The sequence below is a fragment of the Neoarius graeffei genome, chromosome 18 (assembly GCF_027579695.1).
Source record: "Neoarius graeffei isolate fNeoGra1 chromosome 18, fNeoGra1.pri, whole genome shotgun sequence".
Taxonomy (NCBI): Eukaryota; Metazoa; Chordata; class Actinopteri; order Siluriformes; family Ariidae; genus Neoarius; species Neoarius graeffei.
Window position 1 is genome coordinate 29,267,692 of NC_083586.1, and position 20,839 is coordinate 29,288,530.

The 20,839-nt window shown below is 41.7% G+C and overlaps 1 protein-coding gene across 1 annotated transcript in view; it reads right to left on the reverse strand.

The window, feature by feature from the left end:
• Nucleotides 1-20,839, reverse strand: part of jam2a (junctional adhesion molecule 2a) — a 36,723-nt gene that overhangs the window by 15,317 nt on the left and 567 nt on the right. Inside the window, exons 2-5 of the mRNA XM_060899473.1 lie at nt 2,363-2,428; nt 2,149-2,259; nt 774-923; nt 401-588 (exon numbers count right to left, since the gene is read on the reverse strand). Coding sequence (XP_060755456.1) covers nt 401-588; nt 774-923; nt 2,149-2,259; nt 2,363-2,428 — 515 coding nt within the window. The remainder of the gene's footprint in view (nt 1-400; nt 589-773; nt 924-2,148; nt 2,260-2,362; nt 2,429-20,839) is intronic.

Consider the following 20,839-nt stretch of genomic DNA (forward strand, 5'->3'; position numbering starts at 1 on the left):
GATTGCGTCTTAATCCTGTGCAGGTGCGAGACGTTTACGGCGTAAGAGTCTGCTTGGCACGTGCTGTCCAGAGCGCGTCTGAGAGTCTATCTGATGCATGCGCCAAGGCGTGCAGGTGTGACACGCTTGCACGAAATTAGTACAAAAAATAATGTAGATATAAATATCTTATGCCAAATTATTGTGGAATGTTACAAAAAATAAAGAAAAAATCCGAGTCCTGGTCTCCAATTTACGAGTCCAAGTCCAAGACCGAGTTATCAGTGCTCAAGTCAAAGTCAAGTCATGAGTCCTTAAAATTAGGGCATGAGTCGGACTGGTAGTTAGACAGGGTAATGAAAAGGTAAAGCACTGGTGTTTTAAACATTATATACATTATATACATAATGTTTGGTCTCACAAGAATTCCGGTCTTCTTGTTGACAGAATAAGTGGCATTGGCATGGCGCGATGGAAAGACAGGCTTCTTGTCTTTGTACCAGGTGTAGTTTGCAGGAGGAATACTGTACTGGTCCTTACAGCGCAGCATCACCAAAGATCCAGTCAGCGCAGAGCTCGGGATCTCACAGGATGGGACATGTGGAGGTACTGAGGCAGAGAAAGCAAAGCATACTGACCAAAGGAAATAAACCAGAATTCACTACATGAAAACTTTGTATGAATTCCAACAGTAATCTGGAAGAGTTTGCAATCTGCAGATGCTAGTGAATAATAGTGATGCACATATAAGTGAAAATAAAGAGTAAACCAGTCACACAAATGGAGTCTCCTACCTAACACTTTTAGAGTGATACTGGTCTCTCCCAGCTGGACTTTGTCACCAGATGCGCTGATCTCACAGCGATATTCTCCAGCATCCTTCAGTGACACCTTCTGTAATGTTATTGTTGCCCCTTCAATATTTGCACGTCCCACAAAAGATCCTGTGAAACAAACGCTAAGATGATTGCACGTTTATACACTATATGGTCAAAAGACACCTGACCATCATAACCATATGTGGACCTTCCTCAAACTGTTGGCACATAGTTGTAAGCACACAATTATCTAAAAAGCATGACAGTCAAGTCAAGTTTATTTGTATAGTGCTTTTAACAATAAACATTGTCGCAAAGCAGCTTTACAGAATTTGAACGACTTAAAATATGAGCTAATTTTATCCCTAATCTATCCCCAATGAGCAAGCCTGTGGCGACGGTGGCAAGGAAAAACTCCCTCAGACGACATGAGGAAGAAACCTCGAGAGGAACCAGACTCAAAAGGGAACCTGTCCCCATCCGGGCAACAACAGACAACATGACTATAACATTAACAGTCTTAACATAAAGTCAGCTTCGTTGATGCTGTAAACCCCCCACCGACGGAAACCAGAGTGCAAAACTGTTCACGACAACTGCAGTCCCAAAGTCAGTAAGTCAACTGCAGTCCCCAGCCACAAAAGCACCACTGCAAGAGAGTGTCCTCCAGGCGTGACCCCCAACTGTCCACATGGGGCCGCCCTCCACAGGAGCGATGCGATGAGACTCCAACGAGACACAGGGCACCAGGATGGATCAGGCAAGTCCGAGGAGCAGAAGAGGTCAGCATCTTGATCCCAGGACCGACATGTAACTCAGAGGGACAGATTATGCCACTGACAGTGCCTCAGTGCATAAATCAGGGTCCGTGAAAGCATGGTTTCCTGGTGTAGAAGAACTTGAATGGCCTTAAACACAGCCCTAACCTCAAGCCCAGTGAACACCTTTGGGATAAATTGGATCACTGGGTATGTATCAGGCCTTCTGGCTGAATTTCCCATTGGGGATCAATAAAGTACATCCAGCTCTCCATCTATCCCAACAACCACATTCCAAAATTCCAAAAGCTTTCCCCAGAAGACTGGATGCTGTTATAGCACCAGAAGGGGACCAACTCCATAATAATGCCCATGGTTTGGTTCTGGGATGATCTATAAGCACATATGGATGTGATCATCTGGTATTTATAGTGCATTTAATTAAATGTACATACAAATTATTTTTCATACATATTACGCTTTCTTAAACTCAAATTATCCTGCAGGTATTTTTTCCTTAATGATACAACTGTACATTTGGATGCATTTAAACAGTAATTAGTAAGTTTCTTAGATAGAAGTAAGCCATTCACCTATGAAGGTGCCATTAAAGTAGACAAAGGAGGTGCCAGTATCTTTTTTCTTCCACTCAATGCGAGGATTCTGATCTTTCTCTGTCTTAAACTCACAGGAAAGCTTGGCCTCTACAATGGAAAAAGAGAAATATAGAATAATATCAATAATAATAACTGATTGTACAGAGATGTGTGTTACATCGTGTCTCATTTCTCACCAAGCTTCACTCACCTGAGTATTCCTCCACCTTTACGATGGGGCTGGAGGTGGTGACTGTGACGGGAGCAACAGGAACACCTAATATAGAGACAGTCAACAAAATTTTGTTCATATATCAATTCTTGATATATGAAGAGCTATGAAGACCAGCTATGTTGTATGGTTTGGAGACAGTGGCATTGAGAAAAAGACAGGAGGCTGAACTGGAGGTAGCGGAGTTGAAGATGTTGAGATTTTCATTGGGAGTGACAAAGTTGGACAGGATTAGAAATGAGTATATTAGAGGGACAGTACATGTAAGACGGCTTGGAGACAAAGTGAGATGGTTTGGACATGTATAGAGGAGATATTGGGACACGTCCAGGGCATATTGGGAAAAGAATGCTGGAGATGGAGTTGCCATGTAGAAGGAAAAGAGGAAGAGCAAAGATGAGATTTATGGATATGGTGAAGGAGGACATAAGGACGGAGGGTGTGACAGAAAAAGATAAGGAAGACAGGAGGAGATGGCGGGACATTATCCACTGTGGTGACCCCTAACGGGAACAGCCGAAAGAAGAAGAAAAAGAAGAAAAAGAAGAAGATCAAATAACAGTCCTTCCTTTCTCAAGTCATCTTGGTTTCTTTTGACACACAAGTAAAAATTATATAACTGAGTATTATTGATGAAGTTAGGTGTTCAGACTCTTCCCAGCATCACTAATTGGAATAATTACCATTGGAAATAAACCCAAACCTAGTACACAACCATCCTTTTTGGACCTTACAGATCTGAAAAAAAGTTCAAGATGTTCCTAAAGGCATCCCTGCTTAGAATCCAATCAGATTGGGAAACAATCTGTTGTATGTTCTCATCTCATCTCATTATCTCTAGCCGCTTTATCCTGTTCTACAGGGTCGCAGGCAAGCTGGAGCCTATCCCAGCTGACTACGGGCGAAAGGCGGGGTACACCCTGGACAAGTCGCCAGGTCATCACAGGGCTGACACATAGACACAGACAACCATTCACACTCACATTCACACCTACGGTCAATTTAGAGTCACCAGTTAACCTAACCTGCATGTCTTTGGACTGTGGGGGAAACCGGAGCACCCAGAGGAAACCCACGCGGACACGGGGAGAACATGCAAACTTCACACAGAAAGGCCCTCGCCAGCCCCGGGGCTCGAACCCAGGACCTTCTTGCTGTGAGGCGACAGCGCTAACCACTACACCACCGTGCCGCCCCTGTTGTATGTTTCTACATAAAAAAAAAAAAATCTTTAAGGGTTCCTCCAGAAGGAGAAGCGAAAGAACCTTGAATGATTCTACATTTAACCATTTTTAGAGATTGTATACTTATAATATTGCATTATTCTACACTTAAAATAATGCTGTGGAGTGTATAATCTATGGCTGAAGTTCAATCCAAACATATATCCATTAACTTCAGAATTATGTTTGGTGCAGAATTCAGAAGAGAAAAAAAAACTGACTGCTTGCAAGCACTATATACAAAGAAAGAACAGTAAATACACCATGTTTTCCCCCAATTCTCAAGAAATAATAGTCTTGTATATAAAATGTGGTTTCTAGCCCAAATGGAAATCCCGAAGTGTTCTACTTATCCATGCATCCATGTTTTTGTCTAGAAAGTGAAGCTACTAAAAATACATTATATAAATAGTTGCCATTCAAACATGGGTGTTATGATGAACAAGCAGTGACCAGGTTAGTTTTCTTTAAAGTGAGTCCATAGCTGACTTCCTTTCAGGAACAGGAAACAGGTGCAGCCCTTCCTCCCTGCTGATTGGATTATGAATCACAACTATTGTTCATCATCCTGTTTCTGCTCATAGGTCATTCGTCACATCATCAAGCCAACAGTCACCATTCGCTAGCCATGCTTCAAATTTACAGTATATTCCCATACACTATTGTCTTGAAATGAATGTTTCATGTTCCAAATACACTTTGGTCTCTTTGGTAGTTGTAAATATAAGTAAGGATTGAAGACTATATTTAGCAGGAGACTCCAACTATATAATCTTTGAGTTGGTTTAGCCTGTTTTTATAATTTATTAGGGCAGATCTGTATTTTGAAATCCCATTTGCAAAGCAATTCTGACTAACCCCGCCCACTCACACAGTTATTTTTGGTTGCACCAACTGGTAATACAGTAGAACTGCCATATTCGCTGACTCGCTAACCGCTTTCAGTTATCCACATTTAAACAGAAATGTCAGTACAATACAGTATCTCATCTCATTATCTCTAGCCACTTTATCCTGTTCTACAGGGTCGCAGGCAAGCTGGAGCCTATCCCAGCTGACTATGGGCGAAAGGCGGGGTACACCCTGGACAAGTCGCCAGGTCATCACAGGGCTGACACATAGACACAGACAACCATTCACACTCACACCTATGGTCAATTTAGAGTCACCGGTTAACCTAACCTGCATGTCTTTGGACATGGGCGCCGCCAGGGGGGGAAAGGTTAGAACAATTCTAGGGGCCCAGCACTGCCATGGGGCCCTTTAAGGGGCTGATAATATGCTTTTAATTATTTTAATAAGACTTTTGAAATAACAACAATGCAATATTCCATCTGGTAAAATGAGCTAATTGAACAAGGTTGTCTATTTCTTGAGTTCTTCAACATATTGTCATTTAACCCTCCCCCTTTTGCGAAATGGTTACGGTCCAGTTCTGGTAGAAGCGTGATGCGTTAAATCTGTGTGCTGATCAGTGCAACGCTACTTGCTGCTGTGTCGCGGTGCAGCAGCCAGCCAGCCAGCAGTGGAGTGCGTACAGTCTATGATCGCTAAATATGAAGAGTGGCTGTCAAAAACGTAAAGAAAGGCAGCTGAAAGCTGAGAGGGACCGGAGAGGTAGGCAACTGGTCACTCAGTTTTTCCCAAAGAAAGGTAGCTATCGCTCACATGTGTGTTCAAAATATTAGCGAATGGTAAATGAACAGTATGAACGTGGTTGGATTAGCCTATCAAGAGAACACTTTTACAGTTTGTACAGTGACATTTTTTCCATTTTAATAACTGAACTGACTTGTGTGATAAACAAGATGAAATATTACGTTATGCTGGTGCTAATAACTAGTGCTAATGACCAGTTTCATAACTAATGGGGTGCCCTAAATATGCACAGATTCAGCCTCAGGGGGACCTCCGCCCTACCAAACCACTGAACCCCCCTTTGGAGAAGGAGGTAAGCAGCAATACAACCCATAAATGCTTTAGGATTGAAGTTTTTAATGAGCGAGCGCCATATACAGTTTGCTAGATTAAAGTGTTGCTAATAACGGACACCAGTCAAGTGTTTGACATGGTTACGTGTGTGGAATGTTCACACGTTCTAAACCATTGGTTTCAAATTGAGGAGCTGGAGAAAGCGCAGCACACATAAAAGAGGGATAGAGGTTACAACATATGAAGAAATACATACATAATTGATCAAAATGAAATGCAAAATCTTGAACTTTCATTTGTGATTGTAAATGCACCAGAATTAGTCACTGACCAGTTTTCATCTAGTCCCTGGTAGGTTAATACATAAAATGTAATAAAGTCACAAACTCAAGGTCCATGGGCTATCAAAAGTCAAATAATGACAATAGTGCAATTGTGACGAGGGTGGGCAAAGTTGGGGGGCCCAAAATTTCTGGCAGCGCCCCTGTCTTTGGACTGTGGGGGAAACCGGAGCACCCGGAGGAAACCCACACGGAGAACATGCAAACTCCGCACAGAAAGGCCCTCGCCAGCCATGGGCCTCGAACCCAGACCTTCTTGCTGTGAGGCGACAGCGCTAACCACTACACCACCGTGCCGCCCACAATACAGTATCTTGTTAAAATTATGTTATTATTAGTTACCATTGTTGGTGTTATATTGTGTGTAATTTATAAATTAAACTTTATCATATATAATTTTATAACATAGAACATCGTTTGCTACTATCCGCATTAGATGTTTGAATGTATCCTACGCGGATACGGTGCTCCCACTGTATTTTCTAATTGACTTACATGGTTCTACATCCCAAAATACAAAAAATAAGTATATGCAAAAGAGTAAACACATTGTGAAGCACCACATGAGCGCTGAACTGTGACCAATATGCTCCTATGTTAATAAGCATGGTCTTTCTTTGTCCCACGAGTTTCATATCTGACTGCCCATCCTTCACTCATCTGTATGAAACACAATTAAAAAGAAATTGTGAATAGAAATGAACTTAAAATTAGGACAAAAATATGTTGCTGACTCCTTGTGTAACAGGGTGCTTGCTCTTTTTCCAAATCAAAATTCCAGACTTTTTCCAAACTGATATTTTTATTCCCAAGACCTTGACTTTATGTACTTTTACACTTGCGTGCCTACTGCCTACTTTATTGGTTGAGATAGTACCAGTTGTGTTTAGTACATTTTAATAAAATCGAATTAACAAAATGTTTAAATTATGTTTTACTAACAAAAATGATTTCAGGATAAAAACAACAAGTGAAAGAATTTCACACAAACAAGTTTCACTAAGAGGTCATCTGTAAGTATAAAAACAGAAATGTATGTAGAATTCAGTCAATTCATTCACAACTTATTTTCTATCCTTGACATAACTGAACCTATCTTTATGTTCTCATATGTTATGTTCCATTTAACTTTAACAAGCTGTATCGCAAGAACATTCACAAAAGTGCATATATACCACCAAGCATTTGGTTAGAAAAAATAAATAAATCGCAAATGGCAAAGACTTGTCTAAATTCTAATTTCATTTAACTTCAAATCCAGCTTCTTCTGGATATCACCAAGTTCCCATTCCTTTTCTTTGGCAGCCTTCCTCATAGCATTTGACTGGGCTATCAATTGTATTTGACCGAGCTTTTCCGCTTTGGTAGCCAGGTCATCAGCGGAGGACAAGAGGCCACTGATGTTCAACTCGATCCGTTTTTTTTGTTTTCTTTAGTTCATCAACATCTTCCAAGAGGGCCTCTCTCTTTTCTCCACGCTGCAAGTCTTCTTTTTTTCTTTTGTTTGTCTTCCAAGAAACACCTGTACTTCTGTCTAGCACACGATGCCAAAAGGAGAAGTGCTTTTGTAACTGCGACATTCGTCAAACCTCCAACATAAGAGATGTGATCACTGATGATCCTCTGTGTGACAAGTGTTCTCTCCTTCATATTTTCTACCTCTATTTCTCTGTTCACAGAAAAGCCACGCTCAACTGAGGCTTGTCCATGAGACAGCAAGAGGAATTTCTCTCCATAGTTACGTGCCCCGCAGGCAGTGGCGTAACGGTGAAGCCGGGCCCAGGTGCAAGTCTCTCACATCGCCCCCCCAACACCCGCCACCAGTAAACCCCCTTTCACGTCAGCTCAACAAAACAACCACCAAACCAATACATCTTTACTTCCCCTTTCAAACATCTGACATAGCCTGCTTATCACCAGCATGTAAACAAACAGCGAAATAATTTGTAGACTGTATAGCCATGGTGAGCATGGACAGCCTATGCGCACTACTAAATGTTTCATCAACATGCACCAACACAAGCAAATAGCAGCTATCAAACACGCAACACGAAACGTGGGCACAATCGCTATCCTCATACTGTACGTATATCAAGCAGCGACAGATGCTGCAGTAAGGCTATCTTGACTCGACTCCACAATAACATTAGCCTACTTGATTACATAGAGGAAAGCGGTCTGTAACTCACCCTTAGAAGTTCACTTGTCCTTCCATTCAGCGAAGTCACTTATTTCAGGCTACATGTCCACATTGCGAGCACCTCAAGATAGGGAAATATCTTCCCTAGATTTAACTTGCAGCAGCTTTTCCAGCTGCCTTTTCCCTTCTCTTCTGTGCGCAACTTCGTTTGCTTAACATTAGGTTTCCAATTTTATTTTAACCTTATGTTATGTATGGCAGTGTCCTAGGCTATCTCAGACCTTAGCCTACTTGATTGTAACTTATGAGAACAAATGTTGCAGATGGACTTATGTTTAACTCATTGTTGCTTTCAGAAAGTGTTAAAAAGATAACACAAAAACTTATTAGGCATATGCTGTGTTCACACTTATACCGGTATGAAAGTGGTATAACTGTATCGATACAAAGTATACCGGTACAGTTTAGTGCATCTGTGCATCATGCAGCCTAAACAAAATCAATAATACCTAATATAACGGTGGGATCCTACTAGAGCAGAGAAAAGCATTCAGATGCCTCCCTCCCGTTGACTTAACTTTGGAAGGGCTGATTTTCAAACGTGCTGCGGTGTTTCCAGCAATGCCGTCAGCTGTTTCAGTGTTAAGTCAATGGGAGAGCGAGGCGCCCGAATGCTTTCCCCGCTCTAGTAGGATTGCACTGCATAGGTCACAGTTATGTCGGGTGCACGTTGGCTCATGAGCCGCATAGGTCACAGTTATGTCGGGTGCACGTTGGCTCATGAGCCGCATAGGTCACGGTTATGTCGGGTGTACGTTGACTCATGAGCCGCATAGGTCACGGTTATGTCGGGTGTACGTTGACTCATGAGCCGCATAGGTCACGGTTATGTCGGGTGTACGTTGACTCATGAGCCGCATAGGTCACGGTTATGTCGGGTGCACGTTGGCTCATGAGCCGCATAGGTCACGGTTATGTCGGGTGCACGTTGGCTCATGAGCCGCATAGGTCACGGTTATGTCGGGTGTACGCTGACTCATGAGCCGCATAGGTCACAGTTATGTCGGGTGTACGTTGACTCATGAGCCGCATAGGTCACGGTTATGTCGGGTGTACGTTGGCTCATGTTCGGCCACCATTCTAATGCCAACATCTTCCCGATATCTTGCCAATTAGCTACCGATCTCCATAATACATCTCACCAATGCACCATGTCGGGCGGCACCTGTTGCCCCAACGTCAGCAAGACCTAATTTGCTGTCTGGGTACGTGACCGGTTAGCGAAATCATAGTTTTTACACCCTTCCTGTTTCTTATTTCACAATATTGTGCGTCTTTGAGCATCTGTGTCTTTGAGATTTTTTTTCCATACTTTATTAAGACTTTCTCACAAAATCCAAGACTTTTCAAGGTCTGGAAAACAGCATTTCAAAATTCCATACTTTTTAAGACTTTCAAGACTTGCGCAAGCACCCTGTGTAATTAAGAACATAAGAAATACTAATGTAGGTGAGTCGGGGTAATGTGTTAAAAAAAAAGATGCAGATATTCAGCTGAGCTTAATCTCATACTATGAAACATTGCTTTAGCATCACACTGACCTACAGTCACGCTAAAGGAAAAGAGCCTTGTTTACGGACATCGGAAATCTAATCAAATAGGAAACTTAGAATCCCTGATTGCTGGTTGTCTGATTCATAGCTCAATCTATTTCAGAAAAGCAGCTTCCCGTTAGGAAACTGTAAGAGCTCCCTATTTCTTTCTGGCTATCAAGGGCTAACCTTCAGTAGCAATGTCACACTTCAAATTCATGTATCAAGTGGTGTTTCCTGCTCCGGATTTCAGTATCACTTCCTTATTTGTGATGACAAGTAGGTACAAATGTCAGTGTCACTGTTGGAAGGAATTTTTCAGTAAATAGGAAGGCAACAAATTCATCATTCTTAGAACAAAAGGGCTGTACCGTCAAGGATATCTTTAGTATTCATACATAGTATGCGTCAGAGATGGGACCAAGTCACACATGTGCAAGTCTCAAGTAAGTCTCAAGTCTTAACCTGTAAGTCCCAAGTCTTTTTTGTCTTGGGCAAGTCAAGTCAAGTCACAGGCTATGTCAAGTCAAGTCAAGTCAAGTCCTATAATAAGTCAAGTCACCTTAGGCGTATTGGCGTAATTTTAGCAGCAGAATATGAATTTAATACATTGAAAAGGCAATACATAAGTAAATGTCAGTAAACATCCCTGGCACATGTGCCCAACCTGTTAAATATTTGCATTTTAAATACTCATGTTCTGTAAAATACATAAAACAAAACAGTAATAATGTCACAAAGTTATTTATTGATGGCAAAATTGATTGCAAGATTGAAAGCCAACTAAGTTTCTCACATTGTCATCAGCCAACAAGAAAAATAAACAGAGAATTGGCATTCTGTTATGTGCGTAGTTAAAAGAGGGTAGGACGACACCTTGGGTTAACAGGGGCATGAGCTCCTCCAATCTCTAATCACGTCACATGAGATGATTATTATTAATAAGATACACGTGGAGAAACCTGATTGATTGTAACTTATGAGAACAAATGTTGCAGATGGACTTATGTTTAACTAATTGTTGCTTTCAGAAAGTGTTAAAAAGATAACACAAAAACTTATTAGCCATATGCTGTGTTCACACTTATACCGGTACGAAAGTGGTATAACTGTATCGATACAAAGTATACCAGTACAGTTTAGTGCATCTGTGCATCATGCAGCCTAAACAAAATCAATAACACCTAATATAACGGTGGGATCCTACTAGAGCAGAGAAAAGCATTCAGATGCCTCCCTCCCGTTGACTTAACTTTGGAAGGGCTGATTTTCAAACGTGCTGCGGTGTTTCCAGCAATGCCGTCAGCTGTTTCAGTGTTAAGTCAATGGGAGAGCGAGGCGCCCGAATGCTTTCCCCGCTCTAGTAGGATTGCACTGCATAGGTCACGGTTATGTCGGGTGTACGTTGACTCATGAGCCGCATAGGTCACGGTTATGTCGGGTGTACGTTGACTCATGAGCCGCATAGGTCACGGTTATGTCGGGTGTACGCTGACTCATGAGCCGCATAGGTCACGGTTATGTCGGGTGTACGTTGACTCATGAGCCGCATAGGTCACGGTTATGTCGGGTGCACGTTGGCTCATGAGCCGCATAGGTCACGGTTATGTCGGGTGTACGTTGACTCATGAGCCGCATAGGTCACGGTTATGTCGGGTGTACGTTGACTCATGAGCCGCATAGGTCACAGTTATGTCGGGTGTACGTTGACTCATGAGCCGCATAGGTCACGGTTATGTCGGGTGTACGTTGGCTCATGTTCGGCCACCATTCTAATGCCAACATCTTCCCGATATCTTGCCAATTAGCTACCGATCTCCATAATACATCTCACCAATGCACCATGTCGGGCGGCACCTGTTGCCCCAACGTCAGCAAGACCTAATTTGCTGTCTGGGTACGTGACCGGTTAGCGAAATCATAGTTTTTACACCCTTCCTGTTTCTTATTTCACAATATTGTGCGTCTTTGAGCATCTGTGTCTTTGAGATTTTTTTTCCATACTTTATTAAGACTTTCTCACAAAATCCAAGACTTTTCAAGGTCTGGAAAACAGCATTTCAAAATTCCATACTTTTTAAGACTTTCAAGACTTGCGCAAGCACCCTGTGTAATTAAGAACATAAGAAATACTAATGTAGGTGAGTCGGGGTAATGTGTTAAAAAAAAAGATGCAGATATTCAGCTGAGCTTAATCTCATACTATGAAACATTGCTTTAGCATCACACTGACCTACAGTCACGCTAAAGGAAAAGAGCCTTGTTTACGGACATCGGAAATCTAATCAAATAGGAAACTTAGAATCCCTGATTGCTGGTTGTCTGATTCATAGCTCAATCTATTTCAGAAAAGCAGCTTCCCGTTAGGAAACTGTAAGAGCTCCCTATTTCTATCAAGGGCTAACCTTCAGTAGCAATGTCACACTTCAAATTCATGTATCAAGTGGTGTTTCCTGCTCCGGATTTCAGTATCACTTCCTTATTTGTGATGACAAGTAGGTACAAATGTCAGTGTCACTGCTGGAAGGAATTTTTCAGTAAATAGGAAGGCAACAAATTCATCATTCTTAGAACAAAAGGGCTGTACCGTCAAGGATATCTTTAGTATTCATACATAGTATGCGTCAGAGATGGGACCAAGTCACACATGTGCAAGTCTCAAGTAAGTCTCAAGTCTTAACCTGTAAGTCCCAAGTCTTTTTTGTCTTGGGCAAGTCAAGTCAAGTCACAGGCTAAGTCCTATAATAAGTCAAGTCACCTTAGGCGTATTGGCGTAATTTTAGCAGCAGAATATGAATTTAATACATTGAAAAGGCAATACATAAGTAAATGTCAGTAAACATCCCTGGCACATGTGCCCAACCTGTTAAATATTTGCATTTTAAATACTCATGTTCTGTAAAATACATAAAACAAAACAGTAATAATGTCACAAAGTTATTTATTGATGGCAAAATTGATTGCAAGATTGAAAGCCAACTAAGTTTCTCACATTGTCATCAGCCAACAAGAAAAATAAACAGAGAATTGGCATTCTGTTATGTGCGTAGTTAAAAGAGGGTAGGACGACACCTTGGGTTAACAGGGGCATGAGCTCCTCCAATCTCTAATCACGTCACATGAGATGATTATTATTAATAAGATACACGTGGAGAAACCTGAAGTGACTTCGATGTATGTTTGCGCCAGTAAAAAAACAAACAAACAAAGGATAGAGAAATGTGTCAGACATAATTTAGGTCTCAAAAAGAAGACCTGTTCGCCCGTGCAAAAGTGACATCATCATACCCCATATGACAAGCTACAGAGGTGTGTGCAAAAGCGCTCTCTCGCTCTCTCCCTCTCCGAGGCTGCCTCAGCCTGTGCGGAGCGGGGACATATAGAACGACTTTGGCGCGGGAGTCTTGGTTCCCGCTATAATAGATTGTTACGAAAATAAATGTTAAATGAAATATGCATCCCGCGCATTCCTTTCCACAGGAACTTTGCTCACAACGTTTCGGTCGTGGCTAACGCACTGTCCTCCTTACCACAAGTGCAACGTTTCGGGAACAATACGGAAAGGACAGCGCGCGGGATTCATCTTTCCTTGAACAATTACCCAGAGACTTTTTAAATGACCTCACTGGGAAATATCCAATGCACCTGTTCAGTTACAGAGTTGTGCTCTCTAAATTGTAGTCATTCAAACCATTGTTTTGGCGGCCTGGTAGCCTGATATACTAAATGTAAATGCATGGTTTGGATGACTGCACAATTTATTTTCGTAACACTGTGTTACAGCGGGAACCGAGACTCCCGCGCACAGTCAGCCTATTTTGCAGAGTTTAGTATTGCTGCTAGCCTGTATTCAAACAGCGAGTGGCATGCCGGGGAATCCAAATTGTGGCGCTTTTTTCAATAGTGCATGATAGGCAGTGGGACGGAGTTTTCTTTTCTTTCTTGATCGGGTAGTGTGACGAAAAAAATGTGCAGGTTGCTGCACTGCTATTTCAAACGGCTATGATAAACTCCCCTGCCTCTATGCCCTATGGACAGTCTGGCTAATGTACACGAACACACTTACACAAATTTGTACTGCTCATGAACGTGTACATGTTCACAAGCTGACCATTAGCTTAACCCTGAAACAGAACAACAGGGTAGGAAGCTGCTTATGTTATTCAGCATCACGACTGCAAAGTGCACAATCAACTTACTACTACTGATATACAATATCATTAAACTTGAGGTAACTACATTGCTTACCAGCATTCACATAAGAATTTCACAATAATAAACTGAATCCCTAGCTACATCTGCAACGGCTAAAATCCTCCTACCGCTCACTCTCGTGGCTAACATTGGCTAAACGAGGAGTTTAGCTGCTATCACCAAATAACAACACATTAATAAACACTTACTGGGCAGAATGGATCTTCAAATGCCGGACGAAATTGGAGGTCGTGGCCTGGCTGTCAGAAATCGTCACGTTGCAAATCTTGCACTGCGCCGTTCGTCGTTTACCTTCTAGGCAGTAGCCCTTGAAGCCGAAAGTGATGACTCTTGGGATGGCTGACATGATGATATGATGTGAAATCTGTGAACACATCGTGGCATTGGGCGTGCCGGTATATAGCCCACGCAGAGAGCGTGCCTGATGGACAGGGTGGTGACAACGCAACGGCAGTGCAATCAAAATTACTGAAGTATGTGCATATTACATTTTATTTTCACAATAAAAACACGATGGAAATAACACTCAAGTCACTCAAGTCATCGTGTGTCAAGTCAAGTCAAGTCCCGAGTCTTAAACTTCCAAGTCCGAGTCAAGTCTCAAGTATTTTCATGTTTTGTCAAGTCAAGTCACAAGTCATGAAAACAGTGACTCGAGTCGACTCGAGTCCAAGTCCCCAAGTCTCAAGTCCCCACCTCTGGTATGCGTCATTCACATAGGAAAGTGAGTGTAGGAAAGTATTATATCAAATCTAGTAATGTTTAGCTGTAATTCTTATTCTAAATGGAATAATAAAATGACTTTTGATTGAACATGTAATTAAACTTTAAAAAAGTTAAAGTATCTCCCATGCCAGGGCTTGGTCTTCCCAGGAAGTCTCCCGTCCCAGTACTTACCAAGCCCTTAAGGCACAGTGGGCGGTGCTGATCTCTGTTTCTATTGCTGGGTTTCAGTGGCGTGACTTTTCTTTGCAGTTTTACCAGAAGGGAAATAGCTGGTGGTCTAAACGGCTGCCATAGTGCAAACAACTAGCGATAACTTATCAGAGTATGTCGGTAATCTAGAAGCCACTGCTCGCTTTAGATACATTCAGAAGATTGCGATGTGCAATGGAATCGACTCCTACAGTCTGGGAAAGAAGGATTCGTCATACGATCTCGAAAACTGTCCTTCAGTCGAGTTCCCCGACATCTCGAACTATCTGGTGTTGTAGACGTCCTTCTACACCGCAAAACAGATGAAAGTGTGGAAGAGTATGGAGGCTTACAGCTTTTTTTGTATGTGGCTGGGTAAAGGACCTTGGGATCAAGTCGCTGCCCAATGAATCCTGTATTGTTTTTGCCCGTGTAAGTATGGTTTTTTTTAAGCTTTTCATTCACGTCTTTACAACAACGCGCTGCAAGCTGAAGTGTAAACAAACAACAGTTAACTTGATTCTCACTTGTGCTCACTCTTATCTCTCACGTAAATCATTCACAAAGATCATCAGAAACCCCTTTAAAGACCTGGATCTTAGTTAAACAAGATGGAGAAGTGATCACGGCGCATTGTAACTGTATGGCTGGGTAAGAATTTTGCCGCGACCTTCATGCATATGGACTTTGTGAGGCGTAAACAAAGAAACAGCTGGGGACTTTAGCGCTTCGTGACTAAAAAAAAGTAACATAAAATAACGACACATAGCAAGAAAAGTACTTGGAAAACACTAAGGACAGAGCTCAGAGGGAGATACACACCTTTCACCAAGTGATCACTGCAAACTCGGGCATGCTTCGACTCGGCTCCCTTCGATTTCAGTGAGAGGTTCAAAAGCCACCTTTCTCGACATCTTTTTGTGAAATCCTGCGTTTGTTCACCCTTTTTTATTAGTTCACAGAGAACCCTGAAGAAACTTTTTATCAGCTTCACTGTTTGATCGAGTTGAACAACCTAAAACAAGGCATTTTTCATGAGAGCAATGGACCTTCTTCATACAAACACTTTGTCAACTGAGCTTTGGTAGACCACCAGCTAAAGTTTTGAATAACTAATGAGGTGGATGTGATGTCACGTGAAACCCAGCAATAGCCCTCGGCCTCTCGCTTATTACATAGCTGGGGTTACAGCAGGGGATGGTCCTCTGGTAATGGCAAGAGTTTGACTCCCTACTCACATCTGTATTGCGGTGTGCCTTGCCAGATGGCAGTAGGTACCATTTTTATGATGGTCAAGGGGTGGACATGGAAGTTAGCACAGTTATGGCTGGAGTACCTGTGCTAACTGGAAGTGTTAGCACAATATGGCGGTTAGACATATGCTCTTGAGATCTTCATTGTTTTTAATTTTTTTTGCTGGTTTCAATTTTTCTTATATCTCTAAAGCCTAAAGGTGGTCTTCAGAATGCCACTACTTTGATAATAAGTAGTGGATTAGATGTGAAAGTCTATCCTGGATGGTATCGTACTTGTTCGGTCATTGCTGGACTGCCGCCATTTTTAAAAGCCAAAGTAGGACTCAAGCTAGTAAATATCATGCTCGTTGCTTTGCTGGTACTTCTTGCTGGTGATGTGAGCCTTAATCCTGGCCCCATCACAGATCTATGTGGTCTATGTTTGAATGGCTGCCGTAAAAATCAAAAAGCAGTGCAATGCGATGACTGTGATACTTGATATTCGTATGGGAAAGGACAAGTACATCAACCTATGCCAGCAAACCTTCACAAATTGGTCTTGTTTGAAATGTTTGTTTCCACTGTTTCAAGAGGCGGATATTCAGGATATTGCTTATAATACTTCAGCTCAAATCCGTGTGCAAGTGAATTTTCAAACTTCAGTACACTTAATGAGAGTGTACTGTGTGTGGCAATACCATCTCATCCAAAGCTAAAGTGTCTATTGGAGTACCACAGGGTAGCATTCTTGGCCTGTTATTCTTTTGAATCTACATCAATGGGATAGAGTCTACTCTCCAGTTTTCCAAGATAACAATGTTTGTTGATGACATGGCCTTTTACTGCTCTGAGATTTCACCTGTTGATCTACAATGCAAGCTTAACCAAGATTTTCAGTCTGTCTCTTCATGGTTACAGAATCCTAAGCTTAGTTTGAATGTGAAAAAAAATCTAAATTCATGATTATCAGTTAGCAGGACAAAGTTGAGAAACTTTCAAGATGTGCAGCTATTGGTGGAACAAGATGAACTTGAAAATGTTACAGAGTTCAAATATCTCAGTATAGTCATTAACCAACATCTCACATGACACGATCATGTTGAAATGCTACACTCTAAGGTTGCACAACGGCTTGGAGTTTTAAAGCGGCTACAACATCTGTTGCATTTGTTTGTAAGGAAACTCGATGTCATGACATTAATAGTCTCTCTATTTGGTTATGCGCCCATTGTCTGGGGTGATAAGGACAATAAAACGTTAATGAACTCGCTCCAAGTACTTGATAACAAAGTGGCCAAATTAATCCTGAATCGATCAACGTGGTCCTCCTCTACTGACGAACTCAAATAACTCAAGTGGCTGGATGCATCTCAACGAGGAGAACTCCATTGCTGTGTTTACATGTATAACAAAGTATCTGAAGATGCATCAAGTTTCTCTAAAAGCACAGATTTCCACAAGTACAATACGCACAATAAAAATATGCTGCGAATGGTTAAATCCAACACAAACTGGGGGTCTCTTAAGATCTCAAATCTCATGTCTGCACAGCTGAAACTCTTTACATTCAATCGCTGTCAACTGTTAATAAATTTCAAAGAGCAGGGAAAAGTTCCTTCATCGTAAATAAATAGGCTTTGTTCTTTTTTCCCCCATATATTTATTTTATTGATGTTATTTTTTTGTTATGTTGTCTTTTTATTATATTATTTATTAGAATGACTTACTAACTGTTTACTTAAGTGTAGTTTTTAATTTTATATATATATTCCAATTTTTCCAGAGCCCTACTATATGTACATTGTATGACGTAGGTCTTCTGAATAAAGATTTTTCCTACTACGCTACCCACTAGGCCCACTTGCAGTATAATAAAACTTTATCAAATATTTCTTGAAGTAAGTGATGTGAATATGATCCTTGTTATCTGACCATCTTCCATTTTCCTGATCTTTTCTGTGTGGGCTTTCAAAAAGTTTGGCCAACATCAAGGACTAGTAAAAAATAAATAAATAAACAACCCATCACGGACGGCACGGTGGTGTAGTGGTTAGCGCTGTTGCCTCACAGCAAGAAGGTCCTGGGTTCGAGCCCCGGGGCCGGCGAGGGCCTTTCTGTGTGGAGTTTGCATGTTCTCCCCGTGTCCGCGTGGGTTTCCTCCGGGTGCTCCGGTTTCCCCCACAGTCCAAAGACATGCAGGTTAGGTTAACTGGTGGCTCTAAATTGAGCGTAGGTGTGAATGTGAGTGTGAATGGTTGTCTGTGTCTATGTGTCAGCCCTGTGATGACCTGGCGACTTGTCCAGGGTGTACCCCGCCTTTCGCCCGTAGTCAGCTGGGATAGGCTCCAGCTTGCCTGCGACCCTGTAGAAGGATAAAGCGGCTAGAGATAATGAGATGAGAAACAATCTACACAGCATGAGGTGAAGTTTATCTATTAAGGAACTTACAGAGGGTGGTGTAGTGGTTAGCACTGTCGCCTCACAACAAGAAGGTTCTGGGTTTGAACCCAGTGGCTGACGAGGGCCTTCTGTGTGGAGTTTGCATGTTCTCCCCGTGTCCGCGTGGGTTTCCTCTGGGTGCTCCAGTTTCCCCCACAGTCCAAAGACATGCAGGTTAGGCTAATTGGTAGCTCTAAATTGACTGTAGGTGTTAATGGTTGTTTGTCTCTATGTGTCAGCCCTGCGATGACCTGGCGACTTGTCCAGGGTGTACCCCGCCTCTCACCCATAGTCAGCTGGGACAGGCTCCAGCTTGCCTGTGACCCTGTACAGGATAAGTGGCTACAGATAATGGATGGATGGATAATAAATTCAGGATGTGCTGTCACTGCAAAATAATCAGCTACAGGATGTTGTGATGCAGCATGACATGAAGCCAGACAGGACAAATTGCCAGTAATGTGAATTGGCTACAAAAATTTCCACTTGGAAGCAATAAAGTGTGATAACTTTCATTATTGAGTGAGTTTTGCACTTGTGTAGTATATACACTTTGCAGAGACCAACCGCACCAATTTATCTCTGGATCTGTGTAGTTGTTCCTCTGAGATACTTACTGTCCTGTACAATTGTCCTTTATTTTGGATTAACGCAGGACCAGTTTACTCCACACTAAGCTTAAACTCTGCTCCCAAAACATTTTATCAGTACAGCTTTGTCAGACATGGCCTTGCAGCAGGCATCTTATCAATTCACTTTCCTTCTGACCTCTACTATAACAACCCGGCCAGAACACAGGACTTAGAGGAGGAAAGTAAGAAATAAAGTTTTTGTACGAGGCAATCAGGTGGATGGCAGCCATTCACATGGACACTTTGACATAAAAGGAGATAAAAACATGGTGAGGACAAGTGGGACATGCTGTCCACACTTCTGCTTAACATTCCTGATGAAACTGTAACAGCCAACACACAGTAGATGCTAACTCATTTTGTCCAAAAAAACACTCAAAGCGACTTACAGTAAATGATAAGGACAGAGTTAAAGCTATAACACTATATAAAGGAAGAAGCTATAATTCTGTTTATTTAAATAAACTGATTTTTATTCATTCATTCATCTTAATAATCATGTTATCTGAGTCAGGGTCACGCTTCATGCAAAACATGAGGTGGGAATACACTTTGGATGGGATGCCAGTCCATCACAGGGCATCATGCGCACACACACACACACGTTCACATCTAGGAGCAATTTACTGCAGCCAATCCATGTCCTGGCATCTTTACAGGACACAAACATGGGGGAAACACGTGAAACTCCACACAGTGGACCTGTGAGACGGCAGCACTACTTGCCACATCACTCTGCAACCCTAAATAATGTTTTAGATATTGCATCTGTTGGTTCATCATTAGACAGAGGGAGATCATTTCATGGCACGTTATAAATGTTCTCATGTAAGTCACTTGGCAAGTGGTAAGAAAGAATGACAGAGAAAGAAAACAAAGGATCTCTGTGTGCATGTAATTCTGCACTTGTTAGAGGGAACAGCTGGCTTACACGGGTGGCTCTGGTACAGAGAGCCCCACCTTTACACACACACACACGCACAAGCAGCCAACAGTTCGCAATAGTTTGTCTTTGTCACATAGATCTGAATCAACTGGGGAGCATAAGCAAAAACACACGCTTGTGTCCTTGTGTTCGATATCATAAATTTCAAGTTCACAGAACAGAGAAACTCTATTTCTAAAGGCAACAAAGCAGAAGAAAGCCTCATCAAGTACATCATAAACATCACTGTTGAACTTGCTGAGCTTAATAACTACATAAACTCATGGATATCTAAAGGGTCTCAGACCAGATGAACACATTCAGTGTGTTGACTGTTAAATTTCCGATGGATTATAAATTACAACTCAACTATAGCTGATTACACTGCGAGCCCTGACACTGCCTCTGGCACTACAAACTGGCTTTGTAGTTTTTCCCTCCTGTGAGGTTCTTTATTACCAACATGTACTGCAATAGCGATAAGTTCTCAGTTTGATGCCTTTACTGATTGACCAGGACCATAATTTTTTAAAATGTTTTGTTGCTTATCATTTCCGAGGGGTTTATTTTCCAGTTGGAAAATCACAGTCAGTGTAAATGATCCCTCACATGGAAAATTCAACATCCCTACAACAACTGGCCACTGGCTATTCATCCATTAATGATGTGCCATTTATTATTTTTTTCCTTTTATAGTAATGCAGCAAATATTTTGTAAATTCTACACAAATTGTTTGGGATCAATTAATGTTGTGTATTATGAAAGTCTGTGAGTGCAGTAATCTATTATGATATTGTCCCATAGTTTATTGATCCCATCCCAAAACAGTTCAACTTTTCCTGTCGGCTAATTAACGTTTATTTAAG